Source organism: Rhinopithecus bieti, unplaced genomic scaffold, assembly GCF_001698545.2.
Source record: "Rhinopithecus bieti isolate Rb0 unplaced genomic scaffold, ASM169854v2 scaffold_32422, whole genome shotgun sequence".
Classification (NCBI taxonomy): domain Eukaryota; kingdom Metazoa; phylum Chordata; class Mammalia; order Primates; family Cercopithecidae; genus Rhinopithecus; species Rhinopithecus bieti.
In genome coordinates, this window is record NW_016814631.1 from 1,346,311 (window position 1) to 1,365,023 (window position 18,713).

General features: G+C 42.6%; 1 protein-coding gene across 1 annotated transcript in view; it reads left to right on the forward strand.

Annotated features, from left to right (window-relative positions):
- Positions 1–18,713, forward strand: part of FAT3 (FAT atypical cadherin 3) — a 725,482-nt gene that overhangs the window by 678,792 nt on the left and 27,977 nt on the right. The window contains exons 20-22 of the mRNA XM_017851631.1: positions 7,912–8,046; positions 9,833–9,990; positions 17,426–17,894. Of these exons, the coding sequence (XP_017707120.1) occupies positions 7,912–8,046; positions 9,833–9,990; positions 17,426–17,894 (762 nt within the window). The remainder of the gene's footprint in view (positions 1–7,911; positions 8,047–9,832; positions 9,991–17,425; positions 17,895–18,713) is intronic.

The window sequence follows — 18,713 nt, forward strand, 5'->3', positions numbered from 1 at the left end:
GTAATTCAGCCAAGTTCAAGCACCAGTACTGGAAGCTTACAAGGCAGCCCTGAGATTATCTTCTGCCTTATAGCATACCAGAACCTCTCTCCTTGTCATGTCATTCAGCTGTATCCCTCAGAGCCACGCAGATCCAACCTGACTAACCCTGCTTCTGCAAACTGCCTCTGGGTAACTAAGGATAGTTGTTATGACCCTTTACATCCTCTTCCTAGCCAAACACAAGAAATTCCTTTGCTCCTTGGCAGTAAACAAATGTGTGCTATAAAAAGTTATAGATGGTGTTATTGGGGCACGGAGGAAGCATAAAGGAGGGGGTTATCAGCTCTACTTGGAGGACTACAAGAAAGGCATCGGAAGCAATGAAGCATGTCATGATAGGTCTTTGCCAGGTAGAGGATGCATTTTAAGCATCCTTTTGTTTACTTATTCTCTTGGCAGTTAATTGAATACTGTTTTGCGCCAGGCCCTGGGTGGAGTGCTGGAGATACGGTGGTGAAAGAGGCTGATGTGATCCCCATTCCCATGGAGAATGAAACAGCATCATGGATTGAGCCAATGACAGAGAGCTCAGTGGGGTGGATGGTAAGAAGTCAGGACAGTCCTTGGGAGGGATACGGTAGGATAGGTAAAGCAGGCCTGCTGACAGGTGGCCACTGGACTTCTAATAAGCGCTGTAAAATAAAATGATGACGGCTTCTGTGAGGCAGTCAGACACTTAAAACATGTTCGTAATGTGTTTTTATATAGCACAGAAGAATATGAAATTGGGTTTGCACTTTGGCTGGGGTTTGTTAATGCTAATTTTCTGAGGAGGGAGCCAATCCCAGTGGCTTCGAGTAACCTTCAGTGTTGTCTATTAATCTTAACAGGTTAACGCCCTACAAACTGGGAAGTTTCTATTTTTCATTCATAAGAAATACATGTTGGCAGATCCCTCATCTCCAGTGTGCATGAGTCCCACATTGCCAGGAGAGGTGTAGAGGTCCCCATCCTGGTGGTGATACCAGCTTCTCAGTGTATGTGTTTTCCTCTCTATATTCCATCCATACACAGCTGCCCCAGAGAGGAGGTCTTGAATGAAATTGCACTTGGCCTTTAGTGAAATCATACAGAAAATATGGCTGAGTCAAGCAAACACCATTCTGGATGATTCTCTGCTTCCGAGAGAACTATAAGAAATGACTTCAAAGTTGAGACTTCTGTTTTTTAAAACTTCTTACAGGCCATGAATTAAGAAGGGAGCTTATTGACTTATGTGGCATTTGCCAGGACATGGCATGTGGGTAAAGCACATGAATTCAGGGCATGGGATGTTTACCATTAGTTATTGGATTATTCAATGTAATGAGGCAGCAACATAAATCAAGAGGTTGAATCAGCTTAAAGTGGCAGCATAATAATCACAGCTAGATACTGATGTATTGGCTAAAAGCAGAGACTTAATCCAGGGGGCTGCGGGAATGCTGGGGAGAGAGGAGACGAGAGTCATAAATATGGTAGTGAAACCTTTTAAAACCTCCAGAGGATCACCCTTCTCCTCCCTGCATGTTCCAAAGCTTTGATGCTTCTGCTCAAGTGAGTTGTCTGTTGTCACCTCTATAGAAAGTGACCTAAATTTCCACCTGAGCAAAAAAATCAGAAGGTGAAAAACCTTTCAGGGAATGGTCACATGGTGTGCGTGTTTCTCCTGGTGGACAAGGTGCATGAAAAAAACATCTGCACCTGAGATCGAGAAGGTGGTGCAGGGCTCAACACAGGTGCACGTTCCTGTGACGCAGATGAGTAACAAGCCCCAGGCCTTATTCTGTGCCTACAGTGCACACAGTATTTCATATTTCCTATCACTTACTGTGGACTTACAAATCATGAATCTGACCAAAAAAGGACAGCAAGGGAAAAGTTACATCTGAGTTCAGGACTCTGCCATGTTGCTGGGTCAAGTTTGTGTTTCCAGTTTTCACCCTGTAGTAATTTGTTTTTATAATAAATTTTTTTCTTTACAAGTTGCTTTCACATACACTAACCCATTTCATTCTCACAGCACTGTAAAGAATTATTATCTTGATTTTTCAGAAAAGGAAATCGAGACCTAGAAAAGGCAAGTGAGTAGTTCAAGGCCACACGGTGACTAAATTAAAAAATTAGCCAGGGCCAAAATCCAGGTCTGCATCTTGTTAATGCAATATCCTTTCCTGTTTTACTACCCCACCTTCCCGAGAGAAACTGGGAATGGGGACAGGGCTTACTCTGCCTGCTTCCTGACAGGAGCTACACACGTCTGATCCTGCCCTGACATACCATAAATGGCATCAGTTGGTTTGATGAAGTAGGACCCTTCTCCCTTCATGCTTACTGTGGTACCAAATGATGGATGTCTGAGATGCAGAGCATATCGGCCTATGAGCCCACATCCCCCAAGCTGTCACCAAACACAGCACAAGTTAATTAAAGCTGCATTACTTCATGATAGCTAATTAGATAAACTTTCTCCCAGAAGCCAGCAGGAGTTGACACTGCCTTCTCTTAACTGGTACTCTGAAGCTGATGGAGCACTGTCTGCCACCAGAGAGAGGGTCTTTAAGGCTCTTAACAATAACAGGTGTATGTACTTCCTGAAAAGGGGATGACAGAAACGTGATTTCTAAAAGCATGTTAACCCTTTGGCATCCATTTAAAGCTTACCAGCTTTTATTTAGATAAAGAATTTAGGGCTTTGGCTGGAAAGAGGGTTGCTATCCCCAGAAAAGTGCTTCCTGGACCCAGACATGGGTATATCTGAAACCAAGGGGGCGCATAACATTGTTCAGGGTTGGCATACAAAGGTTAAGTCTCTCTGACCATATATATTTCAGAAAGGGCTTAATTTTTTACAACAGTTCATAGAGAGGAAAGAACTGCAATATGGGATATGGGTATTATTTCCTTTTGAGGAATCTGTTTTTCAAAAACTAAAAGGTTTTGCTAGGCATACACTGAAGTTTGCACACATGATCACATCTGTCCCCTGCTAGGGAGGATGTTCCATTTACACTGACCTGCAGATTCTAATCTGCCTTCATACTTCCTTCAGCCACAAGAGAGTAGGCCCATGAGCAGAGCAAACAGACAACAGCAGCCAGAGCCCAAATGTTTATGGCTGAGCATTTCCAGGCTGGAACTCAGGGAGGAGTCCCCAGAGGATTTTTAAAACATCAAGAGGTACAAAAAATATCCTTGCCAAAAACTATCCCGTTAATCCTAAAGAACCAATTTAAAACAGAAAGAAAGAAAAGGAACATAGAAAAGTCATTGCTGCTGGAATGAATGTAAATACTCATTATCATATATCTAACATTTATATTGATATTATTCATTTTAGAATGTACTTATAATATTTATATTTGGGTATTTTTTAACACATCCTCAAGCTACAGTTTTCACAGTGGGGACTGGATCTAACATAATGCATTAATTAATGACCGTGATTTAATTAGATGACATCCTATAGCTTATGACAGAAGGAAATAAGAAAAAGAGCTATGAGGCTCAGCTCCAGTTGCTGGTCTAAGTACTTCTGTGCTTTAATCTGAAACAGGAGATATGGGTAAGAAAGTGAGGAACCCTGTTGTCACAGGATCCTTGGGGTGTTGCTTCTCCAGCTGAAAGCCTCTGTGGTTGGTGGCACCTTTTGCTGAGTATTTCTCACACCCACTGGGCTTCTTCTGTCCACTCAGCCCAGCAGGTTTCACTTGGCTCACACTACTGGCCCAGATCCCACACTTGCCAAGGGTGAGCCAAGCGTGGAGTAGCGAGGGGTGTGTAGGCCACTGTGCACAGCCAGGCACGCTGGCACATGAGCAAGCACGGGGTTTGGCCACTGTGCACAGCAAGGCACGCCCACTGCTATGGCAGGGCAGGCAGCTGCAGGCGCTGGCCCACGTACCAGCTCTGTGTGAGGCCCCAGCTGGACCAGATGTACCACACATGGCTTCTGCTGCAGGCACTTACATCCAGACATGCAGAATGCAGTGCTGCCCAGAAGCTTGGAGATGGCAAGAACCATAGAGCCTCAAAGAGAGTATCACAGCCGTGACTTGGGGATCCCCTAGGTCTGGGCTCCTTGAAGGACTGCAGCAATTCTCTCCTTCTTGTCATCTACAATGTGGAGAGCAGGGGAGGTATTTTTCAGCCCTGTTTGTGTTACAGCTCTTTCAGTCCCACCATTCATCAGGTCCCGAGTTTTTGTCCCATGTCCAGGAAGAATGAGTTACACAGACAAGTGGAAGGTGAACAAGGTGGAGAGAAGCTTCAGTGAGTGACAGAACAGCTCTCAGGAGACCCGCAGTGGGTAGCTCCTTACAGCAGGCAGGTTGTCCCAAGGAGTATCCAGCTCTCAGCAGAGAGGAGACCCACAGTGGGTCGCTCCTCTCTACAGCTGCTAGTCTGGATATCTATTTGAGTCTGGCAGGATCCAGGGTTTTTATGGGCTCAGAACAGAGGACGTGCATGCTGATTGGTCCATAGCCAGCCATGGGCAGACCCAGAAAAAGCACCATAAGTTCTCACTCCAGTCCGTGGACTACCTGGAACTGACAGCTCAGCCCCCAGGCTTCAGACAGTCCCTGGCTTGAAGGTGGGGCATCACTGGGGACCTGCCCTTTTCTGCCCAGGAGCCTGTCTGCCTCCTGCCACCATCAATGTGTCATCCACGGTACCCAGGCTGTTCATGCTGAAGGGCACCTGCAGGCCTGTGCTGAGCCACCCTGAGCACCCCTGCAGCCTCCCTCCTGTGCTCATCTATGTGCAAAGTTCAGACGGGCCCAAGGCGGCAGGTGGGCTGCTGTGTTAGCACCACCCTGAATGCATGCATACCCAGCCAGGTTGCAACAGAACCCAGGTTTGGCCACAACTTTGCTTCAAAATTGAAGTGGGTGCTAGGAGCAGGGAGAGGCCAGGGAGCAGAAGCAGGCACTTCTGAGTTTGCAGGGGAAGGGGGTGGGGCTTCCTGGTCTTTCAAGAGTACAGGGATGCCCAGGTCCAGAGCTGTGGCTGGGCAGCTGTGGCTGTGCCCAGGAGTGCGGGGCTCACACCTGCCAACTCAGTAGGGAAGGTGGGGCTCCCACCTGTTCCCGGCTCCCACCAGCCCCGTGGAGCATGCAACCCCAGCCACGCCTCCCCTGCTGCAGCTGGCATCTTCACAGTGGCCATTCCAGACAGGCTATCGCTACCATCACTGTGCTAATTACCAGGGCAGGACTGATGTAAAAGAAAAGGCCAAAACATGTGAATAAAAGGTAGAAGTACCCAAATGCTAGATTTGTTCTGAAATACAGAGTTTAATTTTTATTGTATTCACTTACAGCTGTTTTTTAAAAATGTTACCATTATTCCTATAGGGATAAATATCTTTGCTATCATGCACCTGAAATTATCTGGCCCTTTTTTCCCCCTTCGGAACAGTGGCTTTTAAACTGGATTTTTGATGATTCAAGGTTTCTTTGCAATGCAGCCATTACATTAGAGCAGAACAGGCTATGAATGTAATATCTATAACTGTATCTCAGAAACACAGAAACTTATAAAGAGGTTGAGACTTAGACTGGCTTAAATAGAAGGGAAAAGGCATGTCCACGGAATAGAAAGTAACAGATTTCTTAAATACATAAGCTACTGTTTCCATACATACTTGACAGGTAATGCCCAAGTAACCCAGAAGTTACATCTATTTGATGGGATACATGTTGTGATTCATATATGCACATTGCTACCTCCACATGGCTGAGGTTAGTATTGGGCTCAATTTGCATTTTAAGCATAGACTACTAGTCAATATTTAGGAGCAAGCTAGACGTGTGCAGGCTATCAGAGACTGAGATGAAGTCACATGTGAAAACAGCAGAGTCAGCCGGTAGGGTTGTGAACTTATTATGAATAAACTTTAAGGCAGGCCTGAGGTTAAGCTGCTAGCTATTTGTTAGCTTATTCCTTTGTTACTCAAAGGATCTCATCCTTCATGCCTGAGTTAAAATATTCCCTTCCTTTGGGAAGACTTCTGACATTCTACCAGGAGACAGAATTTTTCCTCCTCTGGTCACTCCATTGTGCTCACATACCTGCCAAAGCAGTTATCTTATTATATTATCGTCATGTGTTTTCATGTTGTTTCCTGAGGCGAGAGAAAGGAGGCATCATTTCCTTTCATCTTTGTGTTCCCAGGCCTAATACCTCTTTGGCCCCAAACAATTATTTGTTGAATAAATGCACCAAAAGTTATTTAAAAACTAATTTTCAAAAGCTTCTTGAAATAGGTCGTGAGATGGTCACACAGCTGTTTTAAGTTCCATGAATATTGATTAATACATGGCAGGACTACAGATTTGGTTGGGGAGGAAAATAGGGAGATATATTTCAGGGCACTTAAGTCTTATAGAACCATTTGTAGAATTCTTTCCAAATTTTTAGTTAAAAATGCCTTTATCTTCTAAGACTTTGTAAGCTGGATCAGTGCCAAGGGTGTCTTTTATGACTGAACTATAAACCAGTGGAAAATGGGATTTATGAATTCTGAGTTTGCTGGTGCTACTTATATTGCTCCTGTCAAGGATTACAGTTTTTTAAATGTTTATAAGTAGTTAGCATTAAATTCCTGCTTTCTTCTGCACAAAGAAATGACTGTACCTTGGGACAATATGCTTTTTTTTTTTTTTTTTTTTTGAGACAGAGTCTTGTTCTGTTGCCCAGGCTAGTGTGCAGTGGCATAATCATAGCTCACTGTAACCTCAAATTTCTGGCCTTAAGTGATCCTCCAACCTTGGCCTCCTGAGGTGCTGGGATTACGGGCATGAACCACTGCACCTGGCCAGGACAATATGCTTAATGATGAGGAAAGACTTAGGATGAAAAGGAGCATGATCATGGGCCAGATCTGGCCGAGAAATGAGCTGCTGGTATGCTGCACGTTCTCAGTTCACAGGGAAAGGGCGCTCCTTTAGGCTATGCCTAACCCATTTAGGAAACCACTGTTTGAGTTATGGGTTATTTTTAATTTGTGTCTCCTTTTATATAATTATTTTACCGCTGAAACTCTTACCAGGTGGAAAATGGCCTAATTACATGTGAAATACTCAGGACCTTTGGAAAATGTGCTTCCTTCAGTGGGTTCATATTTGCACAGTTCTAAAATAACTCACTTGGGTCCTGAATTCTGCCTTAATCAGTTAATCTGCTTTCCAGGATTTCCCTTCTGAGGGATTAACCTTTCATCTTACAGTGCTGTGAACATCGAACAGGTAGAAAGGAAGTCTTCCCTTGCCAAGGATAATTCTGCTGTTATTTGATGGGGCACATCAATGTAGGGCACATTTACAGCTAATCAATAACATAGCATGTAGTAGAAGGGATTAGGAAACAATGTGAGTCGTGCTTCTACAATTTAAAATTAGTCATACTTTTCTTTAGAAATGTCTTTTTTTCCCTCTGAAATCAACCCCCAAGTTCTGAGGGCAGGAGGGAGGTGCAGAAGAAATCTAAACTCAAGGGATGCATTCAAATAGCCTCCAATCTGCAGAAACTCCACTCCAGTAAATACTACAAGCCCTTGCATTGTGATCTTTCTTCAGCTGAAGTTGGTCCAGGTGTAACAACATATTTTAGCCTAAAACGAAGAGCTCTGTTTACTCTTTGTACCTAATCTACATAAGTCTGGCAGTGAAATTTGGCAGATGTAGGGATGTTGGATGGACATCCACACCAGATGAAGCCCATTCAGGTGCCCCTACTTCTGAGTGGCGTCTTTGTGACTCAGCTCAGAGCCCACATATCCCAGCTCTTGAGCCATTTGTGTGTTCCCTTTGAACTTTTTCTATCTTCCCTGGAGTGCAGGGTGAATCCCTTTGTGTACTGATCATGCATATTCCACCTTTGTCACAGGAGGACTGTGCCCGGGGTCCAACGATCCTTGTGTGGAGAAGCCGTGTCCGGGAGACATGCAGTGTGTCGGTTATGAAGCCAGCAGGAGACCGTTCCTCTGCCAGTGTCCACCAGGAAAGCTCGGAGAGTGCTCAGGTGCAGAGCAGAGTGGAATGATGAGGATCTAATTTCATATTCGTGAAACACTTGCCCTTGAGTAAATTACACCATCCAAGTCCTCCCAGAAAATGTTTCTTTAGGCATGCAGCATTTTCCTTTAGAATGAACCATAGCTAACATCCACACTCACATTTACTTAGGATTTATCACAGCTGCAGCTTGTGCTAAGGGAACATGTAAAGACTGTGGGCTTCTTACATAATGGAGAAGACTACAACATGTGTTTTTTATTACGTCTCATGTCTGTTAAGGGTGTGAAATTATGGAAAATAAAAGGCTGTTGGTTGGGCAGAGGAATCTGAGTATCTGTGGCATGGCCTTTGATGCTCAGGGTGCTGCACAAATCCACAGCCGCAAAACCAGGACCCACAGAAGGCAGAGCCAATCCTGTTGACCTTCCTTAGAGTCAACCCCATCTGGTGAACCAAGTAAGGAGACTCCCTACTGGAAATTTCTAACTAACTTCACGTTCCAGCAGGAGAGGTGCTCACCTCTGCATCTTAAGGAAAGAAAAGAAAATCAGTATTTAAGTTATTTTAATCTAAATTATCCTGTTTCTGATCTTCATTCAATTTCTGTACTTCATTTGATTCATATATTCTCTGCCACTTCTTTACTCAAAAAAGAATATTCTTCATTTTGAGTACCAATAGAATCCTCTTCAGGTATATTTAAAATACAGGCACATTGATAACAATTTTGGAATCCAATAAATAGTTGGAATAAAAACATAACTATGCCTACTATGGGCAAGGAACTTTGCAAGAATTGAGTTCTAGAAATTCAGGCTTTACACAGAGAAGCACTGTTCCTAAAAGTAGAAACCAAAGCTGCTTCTTAGCTGATTTCAAGAATGGAGCTGCAATTAAGTAAAGGGACCACCTGGATGCTTACCTAAGTCATGTAAGGCTTAGAATTAGAAGAAAATTATGCTGTCCCCATGCACATAGCAGGTGGATGTGCAGGGGGATCACAAAGCCAAATCTTCTAAGTTTTGGAGTCACTTCCTGCTGACTTTTCTCCTTTCTATCTAGAAAACTTCTGATTATCTATATTTATTGTCCATTTGGTATATTTCCACACATTCCACCTTACACCCCAGCAAGGTAGCTTTTCAGCCATTACTTTTCTTGTTAAAACATAAAGTTGAAAGCAATTTTTTTAAAAAGAGTAATCTCAGAATTGAGCAATTGAGTTGGACAAAATTCAAGGGGAGTCTCAAAAGTAATGGTCAGAAAGTGAAAGTGTGACTACATGAATTTCCTTTATATCAGTTACCTTTTTGCAAAATTAGTGCAAATGACATAAATTAGCTATTAGGCATTAGAATACTTGGGGAACATGGATATCATTTGGAAATGGTTTTGTTTTCTTTGTTTCATGGAGTTGAAAGTTCTTGAATGCCTAAGTGATTGGGGGTTAGGGGTATCTTTTAATAATGCTCATTTTAGAAAGTAGGAGTTGGAAATTTTGTAACATTAAGAAAATCCAAGTTGTGGAATTTACCAAGTGGCTCTTGGCATGAGGCAAGTAAGATGATTTGGTGTCTGACTGGTTAATATGTTTTTCACTTTGAAATTAGAGTGTGATGTGAAATGGAAAACCAGTTTTTAATCAAAAATAATTTCTCCTCAACACCTTCATTAACTTCTCATGCATGGTCTTTAATCAACTTGGTTGTTGGTTGTTGGGTGATTTCATGTGTCTCTGCTCCTTTCTGGATGTTAAAAATATATATGCCTTCTCATAACGGTCTTTTCAGGGCACACTTCTCTCAGCTTTGCTGGAAACAGTTACATCAAATATCGGCTTTCTGAAAATAGCAAAGAAGAGGATTTTAAACTAGCTCTGCGTCTTCGAACCCTGCAAAGCAATGGGATTATAATGTACACCAGAGCAAATCCCTGCATAATTCTGAAGGTAATTAAAATGGGTTATCTTTTTCTGCAGTCAGTTCTCATGTTAGTGTTTTGGCTCTTGGATTGGAGAACGGCTGAAATCATTTTGTCTTTTAAGTTCAGAAGACCAGAAGCAGACTTCTGGGCAAAGGGGAGCAGCAGCAGAACTGGGAAGGGAGCCAACATCCCATTTCCTTTTGAACATTCAGCTTCAAAATTGGCTCTTGGTACATGGGGCATCTCTCTTGAGAGTGGGTTCAAGGGCTGGCCTCCTTTGAGCTGTAATCGCTCAACAGTTCATTAGAATGTGTCTCCTAATCAATTCCACAACGGGGGTGGTCCTTTAAAAGGATTGGCAGTATCCTTTTCTAACACATGGGTCTATCCCCACTGACTTTTGAAGGCGATTTCTGTTTTGCTCAGGGAGGAAATTGGAGACAGGGGTATAAGAGATTTCCCGTATCCTATCATGACCCAAGTAGCCCAATTTTTCAGTCATTTCCTAGCCTCAAAAACTCTCCTAAAGCAGCCAGATTTATTTTAAAGCAAGTCTGACATCTATATTCAGCTCAAGGATTCTGGTGCCTTCGTGAAAACAATAATAATAATGGTAATGGGCCAGGTGCAGTGGCTCACGCCTGTAATGCCAACACTTTGGGAAGCAGAGGCGGGTGCATCACATGAGGTCAGAAGTTCGAGACACGCCTGGCCAACATGGTGAAACCCTGTCTCTACTAAAAATACAAACTAGGCATGGTGGTGGGCACCTATAATCCCAGCTTCTTGGGAGGCTGAGGCCACTACACAGTAATCTGGGTGACAGAGTGAGACTCCATCTCAAAACAAACCCCCCCCCCAAAAAAAATAAGCAAACAAGATAATAATAATAACAGCTTTTTGTGCATCATTTATTTTTATTATACAGCTAATATGATAAGCTTGTTATATGTTATCCCCATTTGATCAAGAAGAGGACAGTGGTTCAGAGAGGTTATTTTCTCAAAGTTGCATATCTAATAAGTGAGGAGGCCTGGACCCCACACTCTAGTCTCTCTCACTCCATGCTGTTCATCTCCATACTATTCCTTACTCTCCATCTTGCTATTATAGCTCATTTTTTAAAAAATCACATTCTGGGCATCTGTAGACCAGATTCAGCCTTCTAGGATGGAAGAAAGATGGCAGGAAAAGGAAGAAGATGTGTTTCATCTCATGCTATTCTCACCAGGTTGCTATGTCAGCCTATCGTAAATGCTCTTCAAAAACATTCAGAGTCCATCCAGTGGAAAATGCCCTTTCACATGGAAATGGCAAGAAATTGTTTTCTTCCCAAGGTTTGGGCTTGAAGGGTACATGGTGGACCTTTCCAGCTTCTGCCCTTTGATTGTTTGATATGTCAGATTCAAGTTGATTAGGTGGCCCAAGCTTTAGTCCTAAAGACAGATGAGGAAGGAGAGAAATAGGGAACATTAAATGCCAGTGCGTTTCTCTTAATGATCACATAGGGCTTTACTTACCCACATCTGATATTGCCAGATATTATTTGATGGCCATAGTTGAGTGAGCGGGGAGTCGAAGTTTAAAAGTTGGTTACTTTTGTAAGCAGTCTCCCACTATCCTTATTCATTCAACTCAGAATTCTAATTTAAGATCTGGAAAGGAAAGCAATGTTTTTAAAAGAAAATAAGAAAAGTACTTTGGATGCACAGTTTTAGAGAATGATGCATTCAAATTAGATATTCATGGTGAAAGAAGAAAAACTCAAAAACCTAAGTCCTGCCTTTATTTTCTCGTGGCCCCGGAAGCAGCGCGCCTTGGGTCAGTAGATCATTTTCTAAATAGCCCTGAGAGTTGAAGTTTTGTATAATTGCTGGGAAAGTGTTCTGAGCATTCAGAGCTACCAGCTCTTACGGCTCTGCTTGGGCCTCACTGACCTTTCTCTCTCCTCCTTCATGCTCTAACAGGGCTGGTGGTTGAAAATAGTTTCTATTAGTAAATCTCTTATAGAGCATTAAATCTGAGAGAGAACAAAAATATTGAACCTGAATGGCTTGATCCTAAAATGGAGCTTGTAATTTGACACTTCACTGGCAAAAGTCTAAAATGTGCAGATCCCTGAGGATAGGAAAGAAGAATAATTAAGCCTTTTAGGCAGCTCCAGCTCTTAAGGTATATTGCATTTCATGAAACAAGCATGTTTCTGAAAGTTGTGTAAATTGAATCTCGGTAAATGGAATTCTAATAAACTAGAGATGGATGCTATTTGAAGGAACCCTTCCATTAATCCCTTTGTGATGTGAATAATCACTCCCAATCTGTCTGTTCTATAAGTTTGCTTTTCATATGTTGGGTTTGCCCAAAGCAGGACACAGCTGTACTAAACTATTGCAGTTATTCTCCTACAGTCGCCAGGAATATCCACTAAGGGGATTTGAATCTGTTTGCTTAACATTTTCAGCCTCATGCAAGGTTTAATTTCCTTGGCTTTAGGTACAGTATGTGCCTTGCACTTTGGTTCAACAACTAAGCTGAAATGCTTTGTTTAAATTGCACCTCTTGGTTGTTTATATTTTTCCGGTCAGAGCACATTCTCTAAAAAGTACTTAAAGTACTCAGTGGGGTGAAGGGCGCCCCTTACAGACAATTAAAGAATTGCACAGAGACCTTGAGAAGTGAAAATACTCACAGACAAAGAATATCACTGTCTCTCAGCAACAATAAAACACACTCATTTTTCTGTTTACCATTGATACCCTATCTTCTTCTAAAGGAAATTCAAGGCTTACCATAAGCATCCAAATGCAATAAAATGAAAGTACTATTAAGATGAAAATACAAGGTTAAGAGCCAACCAATGAAGTCGGGTAGAGTAGAATATCATTATGAGAAAATCTAGACCAAGGAGAACTTCTTCAGTAGAGCCCAAACCATAACTGAGTTTCCTGGCAGCCAAAGCAACAATGAAAATAGATAGGTTCTGTGATTCTCCTCACACCTATGAAAGAAACATGGCATTCTTTCTCAAAGGGAGATCTGGAAAAGATTTTTTAAGAAGAAGAAGAAGAAGAAGAAGAAAGAAACATGTCAAATCACCAGAAGAGATGTAAGGAGAAATCAGTAGGAGAACACTTTATCTCTGTGTCAGTCTTTCATCTCTAATATTATGGCAAAAGCACAAGGAGAATATGATTGTTAATCTAGAACTATCACATGTTTTTTTGGGGGGGGAAGTTATAAATGATTCATTGCTACATTCTGATGATTCTGAGACATGGCTAGCTTCAAACCCCTAAACTGAAGAGAAGATAGGGAAAGCTCATTTGGTTTGTAAAACAGCCCACTTGGCATGGCCAGATCTTTCCTATTATATAGATCAAAAGAGTGACAAGGAAACTCCTTACAAGATTTGAGAGTTTCAATGATCCATTTAAGAATGTCACCAAAAAGTAAGTTAACCTTAATAATTACATTTTGTAGTAATAATAAAATACCTAAGAGTTTATAAAGTACTTTCACATACATGTAATTTCAATTCTCATTCCCCTTGCATGTGGGTATGAGTGTCTACTTTTTTTGCCTGTGAGGAAAATTCAATGACTTGCTCAAAGTGACAGCCAGTCAATATCACTTTGGGTCTGGGCCTATGACAGAGGAGAGCTGGTTGGGAGTTAGATACCTTTTGATAAACTCCTATAGTTTATCGAAAGAAGAAATTCAGAGGGCTGGGATGATTATGCATTCATTTACTCATTTAAAACACTTAATGTATACCAAATGGCTATTAATGGCAGCCTTAAAAATGGGTTTTTGTATTTTTTTGTTTGTGGGGTTTTCTGTTTTTTGATATATGATCTCACAATGTTGCCCAGGCTGGTCTCAAACTGATCACTTGATCCTCCTGCCTCAGCCTCCCAAGTAGCTAGGACTACAGGCACTTGCTATTGTGCCCAACTCAGGGAAAAAAAAAAAAAAAAAAAGTTTTAAAACATCCCTTTTCAAAGAATATTGAATAATCCTCTTACAAGTTCCATGATTATTATGCATTTGCTATAACCACACACCAAGGATCTGAAGCAGTAAGACTTCATGCCATAATTTACACTTTTTACTCAAAATCCTACTTTCCTGCAAAAGTGGGACTTCTTAGAACTCTGATGTCTTGTCGTCCAAGCCCCAAGATACTAAAAATCCAGGGGAAAGCACATCACTGATTTCAAATGATCCTTAGAATCTAAATATTTTATAACATTAGGGCAACACTCTCTCAATTAAGTATTTCATTGAACAAATTACCTAGCTACACCCCAACCCTAGCAAATCATTTCAGTATCATTGCTACAGACTTTTCTTACACTTTCATGCACACCTCAATTTCTATTAAAATAGCTTCCCCTCTGATTTGAGAAAGCATCATTCTCTTAAAGAAGACCCTTAAAACTAGGTGAACCCTACTCTGAAGACAGAGAAGAATTAAATATGATCAGAATATGTTTTCTGGTATGAGAGAACATAGACATGAAAAGACAAAGTGTTCTTTTCACTCCCTGGAATAATATACCTGTGCAATAGCAAAAGATTATTAACTTTTCACAAGATAACTTTTGGCATCAGTGTTCTAGTTTGTCATATAAACAAAGCTGGTAATTTCAACCTCCTAGAATTTTGACAATCCAAATGATTTTTGTTTGTAAGAGGCTGAGAATTGTGTAGGCATCTGGCTTTCTTCATTCAGCAATGTTGCTGCTGTTATTTTGCAACAAAATAAAATAAAAGGAAGCTTAACCGTGCTGTGTTAGTATGGGATAATTTTATGTTCCTCAGTTATAGAACTCTGATATATTTGAGTACATCGGAGTCTTGTCATTTCTCCCTGGTGAATATGTAACTTGGTGATTATTCAAAGAGGTAGGAGGTTGGGGTGAGAGAGGAGAATGAACCAAGTAATATGTTAATTGAACATCTTTTGACAAAAACTTAGATAAATTGCACTCTCACCACTAATTTTTCATAATAGACTGAGGACACCAGTTTGTAGCCACAGAGTTAGCAGGTGGACTGTGCCAGAAGATACTCCCCAAAGTCACATTTGGTGATTTATTACTTACATTAAAATACAAATATGGAAATTATCCAGGAGTTGCCATGGAGCAAGTATTCTGGTGTGATTTACAATATATATTCATTCAATTTTGTGGAACCGAAAAAAAATGACAAAGATGATAGCATAAGATTACACGTGAGGCCAGGCACAGTGGCCCACATCTGTAATCCCAGCACTTTTGAGAGGCCATGGCGGGCAGATCACAAGGTCAGGAGATCAAGACCATTGTGGCCAACCTGGTAAAATCCTGTCTCTACTAAAAATACAAAAAATTAGCTGGGCGTGGTGGTGCTTATCTGTAATCCCAGCTACTCGGGAGGCTGAGGCAGGAGAATCACTTGAACCAGGGAGTTGGATGCTGCAGTGAGCCGAGATCATACCACTGCACTCCAGCCTGGTGACAGAGTGAGACTCTGTCAAAAAAAAAAAAAAAAAATTACACCTGAAAGCTCTCTGAAAAGATCACAAATAGTTGTCTTTTTACATTTGCATGACAGAGCAGAGTATGTATGTTCTAACTGTGTATGATATGGCTAACCATTCTGCAGTGGACACAGTAGCCTTGGAAAATAAGCCACAGCAGTTCTCTCTCTGCTCTCCAGAGCCAAACCCAGAGGGGCCAGACCATTCTCTCCAGGAGACGTGAGTGGTACATGACAAAGCCTGAATTTTATTCAGCATTCCAAAATTCCCACAGCTCTGTCTGCTTCACAAAGCCCCCTGCCTTCTAGATACACATGTTTATGTGGCATGACCTATGAAATTTTATGCAGGATAAAGAACATGGAGCTACAAAGGCAGAAATGAGAGTCCCTAAGAATTCAGTTGTCTGTACTGAAGCATAGAGAAATATGCCACATGTGAGAATGAGAGGTGCTATGATAATCCCAAATACGTCTATTATGAGTTAAACATGTTTCACAAAGACTGCTTCAATCTATTTCTGTGAATTCATTTTCTCTGTATCTCCTTGGCTGTTTGTAACCTGGAAGCTCTGGGTTGTCCTGTCATTTCCTTTTCTTTCCTTTTTCTTTTCTTTTCCCAACAAGTGTCTGTTCTCTGCACAGAACTGTGAATGCCAACAGACTAGTGTTCCCGGCATGACTCAGACACTGGCCTCCACAGGGTCCTCTTGCTGGTCATAGACATAGGCCAGAAAAGAAACTTTTGTTTCACAATTTCTGGCTGCGAATCCCTTCATGAGCAAATGTACACTTCGCTAGACAGGGGTGCAGCCCTCATTCCCCAGATCCCAAAGCCACCTTGCACTTCTGAGAAATGTAGAACAGGGTGGACGACACAGGGGATTCAAAGGCCTGTTTTCTTTGCAGCAGTTGAACCTGGGACTCCATGGAGGGCCAGTCCCTGCTCTGCAGCTCTCTGCCAGCAAGGATCCTCATAGCACATGCTTTCTTCCTGTGTGTGATGTCTCCTGGGATTAGCCTCCTGGAGGCAGTGATGCCCTTGCTCCACCAATGCACTCCAGCAGCAGACTGGTCTCTGTTGTTGCACCCCAAACAAGGGCTGGGAGCATTCACAAAGTGTGGGCCATTAAACAAAAGATCCTTCTGGAGGGCCAGGTGTCACAAGCGATCGAGATATTTTAAGCAAATAGCCAAGCCCTGAGCACCTTGGAAGATAACCTTCACCTAAACCATGAGCATCATCCTAACAGATTATTTTAAGAATATGCTAGTGTTTAATATAGAGCAGCTTTTAAATCTTAAATGTATACAAAGCCGGGAACTAGGAAATTTTTCATTTCTACCAGGCCTCTTTCTCTCCCCTGTGGAGCACTCATATAAATGTATTCAAGGAACATATATGTATTTGTGTGATTATTTGATTAATGGCCATCTACCCTACTAGACTGCAGCCACATGAGAGCAGAGATGATAACTCTATTTGCTCAGATGGTCTCCTTGGCACTTAGTACACTGCTTAGCATATAGTAGATGTTCAATAAATGCTAATGAGTTCACCGAAATCATTCCTGTGGTGGTAATGACTAAGAAGGGTGCAAAGAATAAACAGACCCCTAAACCAGATATTCCTGGGAATTTTAAAGGGTAAAGACCCAAGGAGTAGAAACATTCTTAAATATAATTGTGGATATATGAAGGTGTGCCCATATTACTAATCACAATATGTGAAATATAAGGCATGCATTTTCATGGCAGGTAAGGGGGAGGCAGAGTGGTTAAAAATCAAACCACAACAGATTTATGAGTAGGGCAAAAGTCATGTCCCCATTCCAGCCTTCTTGTGAAGCCCCCGGGCCGGCCAGGAGCAGGGTGTAGGGAACATACGCCCAGTTGAATATTGAAAAGTGCTGCACTGTTCCTTCCCCACGCAGATTGTGGATGGCAAGCTGTGGTTCCAGCTGGACTGCGGCAGCGGCCCAGGAATCTTGGGCATCTCGGGCCGTGCTGTCAACGACGGGAGCTGGCACTCGGTCTTCCTGGAGCTCAACCGCAATTTCACGAGCCTGTCCCTGGATGACAGCTACGTGGAGCGGCGCCGGGCGCCCCTCTACTTCCAGACGTTGAGCACCGAGAGTAGCATCTACTTCGGCGCCCTGGTGCAAGCGGATAACATCCGCAGCCTGACTGACACGCGAGTCACACAGGTGCTCAGCGGCTTCCAGGGCTGCCTGGACTCAGTGATACTGAATAACAACGAGCTGCCACTGCAGAACAAGCGCAGCAGCTTCGCGGAAGTGGTGGGCCTGACGGAGCTGAAGCTGGGCTGCGTGCTGTATCCCGACGCGTGCGAACGCAGCCCATGTCAGCACGGGGGCAGCTGCACTGGCCTGCCCTCCCGGGGTGAGTGTGGCTACACAGTGGGCACTGGCCTGGGGGTTTAAGGGGAGAGGGAATGAACTGCAGGGGGATCCCTGCCCTCCCAACGCAAGGGCTCTACTAGAGAGGAATATTCATTCACACCCAAGATGCTCTCCAACCTTCTCAATCTGCTTTAGGGAAGCCTCAGCTCTTGACAGTTACAGGAGTGTCCAGTTTTGCCAATCGTTTGCAGCTCCCCATAGGTGCAGTGCAGTGGCACAGGGCCCCAGAGAGGCCATCAACTCCGCCCACTCCCCTGTCCTACCCCTGGCCTTTCAAGCCAGAGGAGGTTGGGCGAATAGGACCCCCTTTTAAATATGCCCTCATGAGCCACCCGCATGTCACTGCAGAATGCTAGTAGCACTCTGAGTTATGACACCCACGCACATGAAATTGCTGACCAGATGTAGACATGCAACCATACTAGAAGCTAAGACATACAACCTTACTAGAAGCTAAAGCTTACTAGAAGCTGTCCCCCAGGAATAGGAGATCTTGGAACATACTTTCGCAATGTGTGTATTAAAAATAAGTCTAGTTACAGCTTTATAAAGGAGTAGAAAGTCAAGAATAAGGAGAAGGAAATTTACATAAAATCTCAGGACAGATAAGCAGGCAATGAAGGCATGATGCTTTACTCTAATATTTTTTTTCTCACAAAGTACATCATGAAGAAGAAAGAGGAGAGTAGGCATAAAAAAGAAAACAAGAAAAGGATTTATAGAGAGTTTCTTTTGTTTGAGGGAAAAGCCAAGATTATTTAAGTCCCAGGAGTCTAGAGATAAAAGAATCCCTGACTTT